This window comes from Marmota marmota, unplaced genomic scaffold (genome assembly GCF_001458135.2).
Source record: "Marmota marmota marmota unplaced genomic scaffold, marMar, whole genome shotgun sequence".
In the NCBI taxonomy this organism is placed as follows: Eukaryota; Metazoa; Chordata; class Mammalia; order Rodentia; family Sciuridae; genus Marmota; species Marmota marmota.
In genome coordinates this window covers 792,707-805,143 of record NW_026000051.1, presented here as the reverse complement: position 1 = coordinate 805,143, position 12,437 = coordinate 792,707, and the positions used below count along the sequence as shown (strand labels likewise).

Sequence of the window (12,437 nt, the reverse complement as noted above, 5' to 3'; positions counted from 1 at the left end):
GTGCCACCAGCAGGGGCAGCAGGGGTGCCAAGTCAGCCCTTCAGAAGGTGATGTATCCGCTCCCCGCCCCAGGGGGCCAAATGGCTCATTTGCGAGTGAGAGGTTTTTAACTCAGATCCAAGCCATTTTGCCTCTGAGCAAACCAGACACCTGAAATATTTATCAAAGGGCTGTAAGTGGTCTGAGGCGCTGTGCGGTTGTTAGTGACCGTGAGTTGTTTTTTTTTTTTTTTCTTTTCTTTTTTTTAATTAATAGATCTTATTTTTTAGAGCAGTTTTAAGGTTGCAGAAAATTAAGCGGAGAGCACAGAGTGCCTAACACCCCGCGTCTTTCCACCCTGCCGGTCTCCCTGATGTGATATTATTGGTGTGGGGCTGGGCTCTTCCTGATGCCCAACCAGAAGCTCTGTGATGGTAGGCAGACATCTGGGCGCACCGGCAGGGGCTGGCTGTGGGGCTTCCCAGGCCCTGGCAGCCCGCCCACCCTGGCCTCCTCTCTGCCCCTCAGGAGAACCCCTACCTGTGCAGCAACGAGTGTGACGCCTCCAACCCCGACCTGGCGCACCCGCCGCGGCTCATGTTCGACCGGGAGGAGGAGGGGCTGGCCACCTACTGGCAGAGCATCACGTGGAGCCGCTACCCCAGCCCGCTGGAGGCCAACATCACCCTGTCGTGGAACAAGAGCGTGGAGCTGACCGACGACGTGGTGATGACCTTCGAGTACGGCCGGCCCACGGTCATGGTCCTGGAGAAGTCCCTGGACAACGGGCGCACGTGGCAGCCCTACCAGTTCTACGCCGAGGACTGCATGGAGGCCTTCGGCATGTCCGCCCGCCGCGCCCGCGACATGTCGTCCTCCAGCGCCCACCGCGTGCTGTGCACCGAGGAGTACTCGCGCTGGGCGGGCTCCAAGAAGGAGAAGCACGTGCGCTTCGAGGTTCGGGACCGCTTCGCCATCTTCGCCGGCCCCGACCTGCGCAACATGGACAACCTGTACACGCGGCTCGAGAGCGCCAAGGGCCTCAAGGAGTTCTTCACCCTCACCGACCTGCGCATGCGCCTGCTGCGCCCCGCGCTGGGCGGCACCTACGTGCAGCGCGAGAACCTCTACAAGTACTTCTACGCCATCTCCAACATCGAGGTCGTGGGCAGGTAAGGCCCCCTGGGGCGCTGCTGTCACCGGTGCCTGGGACATTACCTGGTTCCCCAGGGGTACCTGGTGCCTGGGATGGTATCCGATACCCAGGTGGGTACCTGGTACCTGGATGTCACCTGGTACCTGGAATATTACCTGGGAGGTTATCTGATACCCAGGATGGTACCTGGCACCTGGAACATTACCTGGTACCCAGGATGTTATCTGGTTGCTGGGACATCACCTGAGTCCCAGGATGTTACCTGGCCCAGGACATTATCTGTAACCATGGCCACTAACTGATTACTGGGCTGTTACCTGCTTTCTGGATGTTACCTGGTTCCAGGGACACCATCTTGATCCTGGCATGTTACCTGGTTTTGAGGATGTTACCTGCTGGGATGCTACCAGGTGTTAGCCAAGGGGACGGCTTCTGACTCCTGAGGCTGTGCACACAGAAGCCTAGGTTTCAATCCGGGAGGTGCTCCTGTGGATGAGAGTGTCTCCTGGGGCCTAGGGACAGTGGAACTGGCAGCATGGGTGAGGCTGAGCTAAAGCCTGGTGCTGAAGTGCAGGGGATGTCCATGGAGTCAATGGGCACTTGTGTTCAAGGGTCCTCAAGGAACCCCCCGCCCAGGCTCACTAGAAAGAACTCTGCAAAGCCATCATGCTTGAGGTTATAGTTTGTTACAGCAAAAGGAGACAGACCGAAAGCAGCAACGGAAGAGAGTCCAGGGTGGGACCAGGAGACACCAGGTACAAGCTTAGGGCTCTCCTCTCCTAGCAGAGGCATGCCAGCAGCGTGGAATCCCCCCAGTGAGGTGTGACCATGGTGTGGTCCATCAACAGCTAGGGAAGCTGGCCTTAGTCTTGGCATCCAGGGTTTAACTAGGGGGTTGATCACATCTGCATGGCTAGATGCCTGTGTGGTTGACCTTAGTCTCTGGACTCTCCAGAGGTCAAACTACATGGCCTAAGACCCCACCAGAAGTCATATCACTAGCATAGACTCTGCTGTGCCTCAAGACCTCAGGAGAACATAGCCAGGATGCTCCAAAGGCTTGGAAGTTACACATCACCTCCAGGGGCTGGGCCAGGGTCAGACCTTTCTTGGGAACACAGGGTGTGGCAAGTTAAAACTACTAGCTCTCGATGCACAGTTCTGGAAAAGGATGTGTTTTGAGGACACTTTGTGGGGAGGCAAGACTCATGGAAGGCAAGCACCACCTGTGATTCTCAGAGCTGTTGTTTAGACTGTGGGTGTAGGTGACCAACTGGTTCTGCACGTCCCAGGCCGTTCGTTTATTTGGCAGATGCTCTGCTGGTCTGCAGGGGCAAGGACCTCATCCCTGAGCCATCTGTAGAGGGGGCTGCTGATTCTGCCTCCTGTGGAGCGTGATGAGGGTGAATGAGTTTAAGTTGGTGAAGTGCTCAGAACAGGGCCTGACACACAGTGCATGCTTAAAAAAAAAAAGTATTGAATAAAATATATACTGACCAAAATAATGGCATGAAAGGACTGGGGCAGGCTGAGGGAGGCCCGGGGGTGTTGAAGCATAACTGGGGCCAGGAGCACAGTGTCAGTGGGCGTGGGCGGGGGCTACACCCAGAACCCAGCTGGGACAGCAGGCCCTGGGCATCCCTCCACAGCAGCTCTAAGTACTAACCAAGTGTGTAATTCCTCACAAGGGGGAGAACAATTTGCTGCATGGTGTGCATAGCATGATCCTATTTTCGTACAGTATGTAATAGGCCTGTGTGTATAATTTCCACATCTTAAACAGGCCTTGCAAAGAAGCAGGTCTGGGCTCAGGCAGAGCTTTCCGGTGTGGGGGAAGCTGGCCGCCCATTGGTTGGCTGGCGACAGGCACGATCTGTGAGTGGGTGGGCAGGGCCAGTGCGGCCTCCTGTTTTCGCTTGTTTGCGTTTTGTTTTACTCTGTTTTGCGGTGCTGGGGGTTGAACCCTGGGGATCTCTGCCTCTGAACTACACCCCCCAGCCCTTATTTATTTTTAAATTTGAGATAGAGTGGCTTTGAACTTGTGATTCTCCTGCATGGGCCTCCAGAGTCGCTGCGACCACGGGCGCGCCACCGAGCCAGGCTCGTTTGATTTCACTCTGACGATGTGTGTGGATTCCGTGGACAAAGGCAAAGGGAGACGTTTGTGGAGTCGCCAGGTTCAAGGCTGGCAGACCAGGGGAAGCAGGTGCACCCACAGGGGTCTGTTTGGACCCCCATGTTCCTAGCCTTCCCTAAGTTCTACAGGAACTTGAAAGCGGATCTGGAAGCCACCTGTTGATGAGCACTTTTGGGAAGCCGGGGGGCCTCGGTTTTGGTCTCTGGTCTTCCTTGTGACCTACGACCTCTGCCCTTGGAATGCATTGCACAGTCCAAGGTTGGTCAAGGCTCGCCCTTCCCAGCCGGCTGAGCAGAGTCGTCGCCTGTTTTCTGGCCAGCCTTGAGCTGCCACAGGGGACCCTCATCTTCTCAGCCTGTCCAAGGCCCTGCCCTACACTTCCTTTGAGGTTCATGCAGCCTCCTGATGTCTGGGCCAGCTGCTGGGCCAGGCTGGGATGGTGACAGTCGGGGCCTTGTGAGGTACCTTAAACCTCTGCAGAGTGACCACCTTTCTGGGGTTCAGGGCCCACCCCTCTCTAGGCCTCGGTGTCCCATCTGTGACAAGAGAACAGGGGTTGCCCAGAGCCCGCATCTCCCTGGTGAGGCTGCAGGTGACCCCTGCCCACAGCTCCTCTGGGCACCCAGCCTCGCAGCGCCCGATTCGATCCACAGGTGGAGTAAGTACTCTTCAGGCAGCTGGTTGGCAGGAGCGGCAGCGTGGTCATGGATTAATCAGGTCTGGCTGGGTGGTTTGGCAGAGGCTGTGACTTCCTCATCTTTCCTTCTGGGAAAGCCCCCTGTGCCGGGAATCAGAGGACCCCAGGACAAAGGAAGCAGGGCGGGGCCTGACAGATGATGCCCGCCGTGTTCCTGAGTGTTCTCAGTTTCTGGGATCGCAGACTGAGACTTTCCTGGGATTCCCTTAGAATTCCATGGTCCCTGTGCCCCGCACTGTGGCCTGCTGGTAATCTGGAAATATCATCGAACATTTGCTGTGGGATCATTTGCTCTTCGGTGCTGTATGAAGGGCTTCGTGTATAGTTTCTTGTTTGATCAATATTCATTTAATTCCCTGATGGTTCCTGGGGGCCTACGATCCCACAAGCTGAGGAAAAGCATTGAACAAGCCGGACCTGACCCCTACCCTGTGGAGCTCTCCCTGCAGGGACAGGGCTCCCCTCAGCCTGATGTTTTCGGAAGAGGAATCGCTCAGCTAAACTAAGCGTCAGACACCAGGACCCAAACCCAAGCGCGTCCAAGCTCAGGGGTTTCCACGGTTGAGCCTTCTCTGGCCACGTGCTGGCCCCAGCTCCGAGTCGTCCCCTCCTACACTCAAGAAGTTTGTATTGGGGACCATCTCCCTGGCCTCTCCTCCGGAGTCCACAGTCCTTTGATTCAGATGTGGCTCCTTGATCTGTCACATAAGCCGTCCAGCTCGGAGGGGGACTGGATGGCCGGGAGGCAGGACAGGAATGACAGAGACACTGAGCTGCGGGTGGGGAGGGGGCCTGACCGGCTGGAGACCCAGGGCCCTGGAGCATGAGGAGCTAGTGCAAGTCGGGGGGGGGGCAGAGGAGAGGGGCGGACTTCCCCACGGGGGGGGGGGGGAGGGCCAGCGCCACGGCACAGAGAAACTCAGCCACCTGCACCTCCACGCCCCGCCCGCCTCCCTCCCCCCTGCAGGCCCTGGGGGCGGGTGGGGGGTGGTGGCTGGCTTTAAACTCTGCAGCTAGTCTGGAGGGACATCTGGACCTGAGAAGTGAGGTCACCCCTCACGGTGGGAGGAACAAGGACAGAGCCCTCCCCAACACAGAGGACCACCAGGGTCTTCCAGCAGAGCCTCCTGTGACAAGACCCCCACTCCTCCCAAAGGGCTTCCGTCTGGTAGGTTTGGGGGAGCTCCAGGCAGCCGTGCCGATAGAACTCTTCAAGGGGCCCGACGGTTGGGAATGGCCAAGGAGAGTGGCTGGGCGGCCCCGACCTCTCTGGGTCTGCAAAATGGGGAGAGAGCAGTGACCTCCACAGGTGTTGAGAAGAGTCAGTGACGTGCTGTGTTTATCGAGCTGCATGATCCCGTGTCCCTTCCCTGGCTTACATGGCAGGAGAGCGGGAGGGAGAGGCTCAGTGACAGGGGTGCCGGAGCATGCAACAGCCACGTGACCCAGACACTGGCGCTCAGGAAAGGTGTGTGGAAGCTTCTTGGGTTAGTGGGTGTCGCAGACCCAAATGTCCACAGGGGTGGGAGACGTCAGAGAAATGGCCCAGCAGAGCAGTAGGGAAGGGTGTGGTCTGTGGGGAAATGGAGCCGGCAGGCCCCTCACAGGAGGGGATGGCAGAGCCAAGTTTGCCAGATCTTCTGATGTCACAAGAGAAAGCACACGACTTTTTTTTTTTTTTTGGTCCCAGGGATTGAGCCCAGGGGTGCTCAACCACTGAGCCCCACAGCCCTTTTTGTATTTTATTTAGAGACAGGGCCTCACTGAGTTGCTTAGGGCCTCACTAAGTTGCCAAGGCTGGCTTCGAACTTGAAATCCTCCTGCTTCAGCCAGGAGTAGGTCACTGAGCCCAGCAAGTGCACAGATTTTTAAGAAAAATTCTGAAACTGTTCAAGTAAAACAAAATGCTGCTCAACTGCTCAACCCCAGGCCTCACGCGCTGCCTGGCGGCCTCGCTTGGGAAGCCCTGGGTCTTCTTGGAGCCGTGGCAGCAGCCACGCTCAGCGGGCCCACGGCAGGGCTGGCTGCGGCAGCCGGGGCTCCGTGTCTGGGAGTGGCGGGGAAGGGGGCTGGTCTTTTCTCTCCCCCGGCCTTGCCTCTGAGGCAAACTCCTCTGCCCAGAACCAGCCTCACGGGGCCTTTGCCATCCAGGGACAGGAGGGAATGGGTCCCCCGCTCTGGAGGCTCCAGGCCGGCCAGGGTGGTGTTTGTGGGAGGTGGTGGAGCAAGGTCTTGCGTCTCTCCAGGTGGGTGCCCCGCCTGCCCAGCATGGCCCGCCCACGTGGGTTCAGGGAGCAGGAGCAGCAGGCAGCCTACCTCAGCCTCTCCGTGGCCTTGTGGCCTCGCCCGGGAGAGGGAGGACACCACCCAGAGGCGGAGGCCGAGTGGGCCTGCGCTTGCTGATTGCACCCGAGGACTGGAAGCCCGGCCGGGGCTTGGCCGCTCGTCGTGGGGCCCGGGGCTGCCCGGTTCCTCTCTGTTGCTTCTTGACTGGTTCCATAGTGTCCCGTCCCTACTGATGGCTGGTAACTGGAGATGGACGGGCACAGGACCAGAACAGACAGAGCAGAGGGACGGGATCCTCGGGTGGGCGGGGTGAGGAGGAGAGGCCGCCCCTCGCCCCACCTGGTTCTGGACCAGACCCTCCCTCTAGTCTCCTGTCAGCTGCTCTACAGGAAATACGGGGCCCGGTGGGGGGGTCATGGGACATTATGGTGCTGACTCCCTGTGACTGTGACCCCCCTGGGGGCCAGGGAGGACGGCGCTGCCCCTCGACAACAGTCCTATCGCTCACTGAGCAAGGCACCGCCCAGGTGGCGCCCTGAGTCCTTTCTGGGTCTTTCCTCACCTGGAGGATCCTGTCCCCCTTAGACCAATCAGGAAACTGAGGACTAAGAGATAGATGAAGGCACCTTTCAGATGGCTCTCATCAGAAAAAGAGAAAATGATGCATGTTGACGAGGGTCTGGACACACGTGTCCCTCACAGGTGGGAGTGGAAACTGGTGTGGCCACTGTGGAGAACGCTAGGTCGGCTCCTGAGAAAGTCAGATACAGAATCACCATATAATCAGAAATCCTCCTTCTAAGGATAGATCTTAGAAGAATCAAAGCAGGACTCCAACAGATAGTCCTACATCCACGCTCATAGCAGTTGCCTAAACTCAAAAATAAACCGAGTGTCCATTGGCAGATGGATGAAGAAGCGAGTGTGGTCTATACACACAGTGGAATATTACTCAGCCTTAGAAAAGGAAGGAAATTCTGGCACACACACTGATATGGTTGTATCTTGAAGACATGCTCAATGAAAGAAGCCAGTTACAAGAAGATGAGTGGGGTAGGACTCCACTTATCCGAGGTTCCCTGAGCCATCAGATTCACAGAGATAGAAAGGAGAGAAGGGGTAGTCAGGCATGGTGGCATGTGCTTGTGATCCCAGCCACTGGGGCTTGTGGGGACTGAGTCAGGGGCTCACAAAACCAGGACCAGCCTGGGCAACTTAGAGGCCAGTTTGGAGAACTTAGACAAACACTGTCTCAAAATTTAAACAAGGGTTCTGGATGTAGCTCATTGGTACGTGCCTGGTGTGCCTGAGGCCCTGGGCTTGGTCCAAGGTGTGCTAAAGAGAAGAGAAGAACAGTGGTTGCCAGGGGAGGGGTGGGAATGGTGGGGACCAGGGGTTCACTGGGGATGGAGTTTCAGTTTGGGGTGAAGTGGGTGGCTGGGGATGCCCTCCACGTCAGACCCTGCAGGAGCGAGTCAGGCTCCCCACCTGCCTGGGCCTCCGGCCCTCCCTGTCGTGTGAAGACAGTAACCTTGAGGTTTAAACAGGATCCTGCCTGAAGAGCGTGGAGAGCGTGGGCCCCCGGGGAGTGGGGAGCAGGTGGCAAGCACAGCCGGCATTGTCACGTAGCGAGAGCACCAGGTCCCAGGGAGCCTGGGGTCTTCTGCAGGCCTGTGGACCCCCAGAAACTAAGTGCTGTGTGTGCGGTCAACGGGGAGAGGACCCGTTTCCATTTCATTCCCAAAGGGTGTGTGATCCCTAAACATCGAGGACGTCCCCTAAAAGACAGCTTAGAGCTCTGTGCCCAGTGACCTGTGCCCAGCTCTCTGGGGGCAGAGATTCATTGACTGCACTTCACTCACCTCGAACTGCCCTGCCACCTCCTGAACTGTCGCCTCTGCCAAGAATGACCCCCCGTGATGTGTCCACCTGCTGGGTAGCGAGGGGGCACGGGGGCAGGCTGGGCGGGCAGTGTGGACCCCCTGGGCCGTGGGCTCACGAGGCTCCTCTGGTGCAGACGGGCCTGGGGTTGGCGGGGTCCCAGGAATGCAAGGCCTGGGTGGGGGCTGCGGATGCTCTGGGGACAGAGTTGCTCACTCTGTGCCTGCCTGAGTTCCCTGGTGCGGCAAGAGGCCTTCCTCAGGGACTTCTCTCGTATTAATTCACTCAAATATTTTTTGCTGGCGCTGTATTTGTGTCCTCGGGTGACTCTCAAAATGCCACACTGGGTGGCTTGGTTCTGGAGGCCAGCTCTGAAACCACGGAGAGCAATCCCCAGGCCCCTGGCCGTGGCCCCTCACTGCAGCCTCGCCCACCCTCTCCCTGCACGGATGTTGGCACGGTGTCACCCCCTCACGCCATCATATTGGATTTAGGTCACGCTCCCCACATGCCAAAGATCAGGTCAGGACCTCCGCGGGTCTTCTGGTGGACACAGCTGAGGCCATGACAGGCACCACTCCTGCTGGACACGGCCAGGAACTTCAGGGAGCCAACACTGGCAGGGACAGTGTCAGGAGAGACAAACCAAATAGTCACTAATGACTGCAACCAAGCCAGGGGGACTTGGGAGTGGACCAGGACCAACCTGAGACTTGGCCCCAGTGGCCAGGGTAGGTCCTCGAGGTGGGGGGCATTCCCAGCAGAGTGCCAGCAGGAGTGCAGGTGCCAAGGCTTCACCTGTGAGGACTTCCGTGCCCGGCCACAGCTCGGAGGGCTGCAGGGGGAGCAGGCAGGGCCAGGCTGGGCGGCCCCTCTCAGGGGGCCTGGCTTGTCCTGGGTCTGGTGGGTGCCATTGCAGGGCTGCAGGCCTCTGGTGCGCGGAGAGCTGAGGTTGGAGCCTCGACCCGTCCTTCCAAGCCCGCTGGGTCCTGGCAGCCAAGGGAGGGGACGGGGGCCACCTGGACGGTCCTGGGCAGTAGAGTCGCCAGAGGGCTGGTGGGGGCAGGGAATGGCGGCCTCCAGGGGTCCCCCAGGTATTGGGCTTGAGGTGCTGAATGGATGGAATCAAATGGAAAGAACTCAGGAAAACGTTTCTGGAGGGAATTGTTTTAAATTCTGTTTTTAATTTTATTTTTGTATCATCATGCAGCAAAGTTGACCTTTTGAGGGTAAAATTCTATGGCCTTTAGCACATGTGTAGATTTACGTGGGTCCCACCATGGCCTGGATCCAGACAGTCCCTTGTCCCCCACGCTGCCCTAGGCACCTACTCTCTGTGGCCCTGCGGGTGGAATCGCGGGACACGGAACTGGCCTCTTTCCCTCAGCTCAGTGACTCTGAGGTTGGTCCCCTTGCTGCCCAGATGGCTCCTCCTGCTTGTCACAGGGCAGGATCCCCTGGATGGCGTGCTGTGGCTGGTTCACCCATTCTCGAGCCAGAGGGCGTCTGGGTGGCTCTGCGTAGTGGAGAGCGCGCCGTGGTGCCTCAGAGCAGCAGGAGCTACAGTTACAGTGCCTTTTATGTGCCCTTCTGTGGCGCAGGGCAGGTCTCTTGGGTGCCTCCAGACTCAGTTTCCCCACCAACAAAATGGGATCCTTGTGTAATGAGCGTTGTTGGAACTTGCAGGTTAGCTCAAGGCCTGGCCCACACACATTGTCACCTGAACACAGGCCCCCCTTCCTGTGCAGCCCCACTTGGGTGCCATGGGATCCCTCCTGTCAAGCCCGCTCTGTCCCCCAGCCTTCTGTTGGTTAGCGGAAGTCATTTTAGTATTAGATGTAGCTGGAACTGACTTGGGAGTGCTGCTGCACATCGGGGGTGGAGTCCTGTCCCACTTGGCCAGCCCAGCCTGGGGACTCATGGGGCCTTATCAGCCATAATTTGGGCTAATGAGGCCTGGACTGGATAGGCGGAGGTGGAGATTGGAAACCCTACGGGGAGGAGGAGACCAATTCCAGACCAATTACCACACCCTGTTCCTGTCCCCCACCTTTACCCCCGGCCCCCACCTGGCTGGGCTACAGACACACACTTCCCAACAGGGAGCCTGGAGCAGGTTATTTTGAATCCTTGCTGGTAGCTGGATCCCTGTATCAGGCTTGTGGAGGTGGGTACTGAGGATTGAGCCCAGGGGTGCTCTTCTACCAAGCAATTTATCAAAGCCCTATCTGAGATAGTGCTTTGATAAGTTGCTAAAGCTGGCCTCAAACTCGGCACCCTCCTGCCTCAGCCTCCCCAGTTGTTGGGATCACAGGTGTGCACCTGGTTTCAGGCACGTTTTAGATCCACAGGTGTTCCCTTTACACACCCACCCCAGGCCACGCCCACCAAGCCACCTGCGATCCTAATGCAGAGCCTCCGTGGGGTTAGGGAGCTCTGCCTCTGCCTCTGCTGGCCCCACACCCCGGTCCTTTGCTTTGATAAGACTCATTTGTCAGCTGAGTGAGTTCACTTGGCCATGAACTGGTGAGTGAGCGGGTTCTCCACACGCGCAGCCTGCCTGCTTCTGGGGCAGGCCCCGCGGTGTGGGCAAGCCACTGCCCTGTGTTCGTAAGCACCCAGGTTCACATGCACTCCGGCACCAGCCACGAGCGCACAGCACCCTGCTCCCAGCTGCTCACACCAGGCAGAGCCGGGGGTCAGCCAAGGGGCCTTGGCCTGGCTGCCCACCTGGGGGTTCTCCAGGCCTCCCACCGTGCACCTGGGCTCCTAGAGGCCACCTGCCACTCTGAGGAAATGCCCCTTTCTGGACTCCTGGCCACCCTCTGCCCCCTCCCTCTCAGCCTGAGCACCCATCAGCTCCCAGCCTCAAGAAAAGAGGTATTTGGGGATCCGGATCCTGTGTGGGGGTGACCGGCCTGCTCCTCACTCCCTGAAGTCTGGCCCCTCCCCTCACAGCCTTCCTGGACACGAATATGGTTATGCGTCTCTGCACACGACCCTCCAGGCCTCCCACTGACCTTCACCTCAAGTCCACTGTGTAGTTCAGCCTGATAAGCCACCTGCCTCCCTCCCACCCTCACCAGCCGCCCTGGGTCTCCTCCCCGGGGCTTGCCACTGGGCTCTTGCACCCCGTGCACCCAGCCCTCCTCACCCTCAGGGCTGGGCCCGTGAGCACCTCTCCGGAGCTCCTGGAGGCTGCAGCCCCATCGCATTCCCTTGGCCTTGAAGGGGCACAGCAGCCCCATGGCTTTGCAGCTGACACCCCATGCAGCTCCGACACCCCACGCTGGCTCCAGTACCCCAGATGGGCTCCGACACCCCACATGGGCTCTGAGCTCGCGCGCCTCAGGCTGGTGGCACCTGCCCCAGAAGCAGGCAGGCTGTGTGTGAGGAGAACCCGCTCACTCACCAGTTCATGGCCAAGTGAACTCACTTAGCTGACAAATGAGTCTTATCAAAGCAAAGGACGGGGCGTGGGGCCAGCAGAGGCAGAGGCAGAACCAGAGAGCTCCCCAACCCTCATCGCCGCCCACCCTTCCATCATCTCTCCTGTCCTTCCTGGTGGGGGAGTGGCTCCTGGGCCTAGGGCTTGGGCCTGGCCCTTCCCTCGGGGGTAAAGGGACTTCCCACGGGAAAGAGGAATCATGCCTTAGGGAGCCGGCCTGGTCACCTAAGTGTCACCTAAGGCCACCAGCCCCCCTCCCCACCCCTCCCCCTCCCCTGGGCGGCTGCTGGCTTTGTAACAGGATTTATCAATGGCCTGAGAGAGGTGGCAGATGTTAAGCACTTAATATAGAAGAAGCCCAAATTTGATTTAGCCAGTGAACTCAATTGCCGGCCTCACTGCCTCCTGGGAGGAACACCAGCCGGCGTCTGTCCACGTCACCTGGCAAAGCCGATCAGGTCAGGAGGCGAGGCCCCCACCTCCTCTTCTCAGGGTCTCTGGTCTTGATTTGCAGCCTTGGAGACTTTACCCCTTCGAGGCCCGTGCCTCCCCAAGCCACCTGTGGGCTGGAAGCCCGGCTTCTCCCAGCTGCCCCTCAGCGCCATCCCAGATACGTCTCGGCCCCCGTCACTCCTTACCTATGCACCCAGCCGGCCTCTGTGGCTGCTCTCCTGACCCTGGCTTGCTTAGATGCTGCCAGTGTCTCCTCGCTGCCAGAGATGGCCTCTTCTACCCACCAAAAAATATCTAAGGACCCCCCAGGCCATGGAGTCCTGTGACAGCCTGACTCAGGGTGGGTGGGAGTGACCGTGTCCAGGAGGAGGCCTTGAATGGTGGCCGTGGCCAGCGCCAG

General features: G+C 58.7%; 1 protein-coding gene across 1 annotated transcript in view; it reads left to right on the top strand.

Moving 5' to 3' along the window:
* Nucleotides 1-12,437, top strand: part of Ntng2 (netrin G2) — a 58,745-nt gene that overhangs the window by 21,398 nt on the left and 24,910 nt on the right. The window contains exon 3 of the mRNA XM_048812787.1: nt 508-1,151. Within this exon, the coding sequence (XP_048668744.1) occupies nt 508-1,151 (644 nt within the window). The remainder of the gene's footprint in view (nt 1-507; nt 1,152-12,437) is intronic.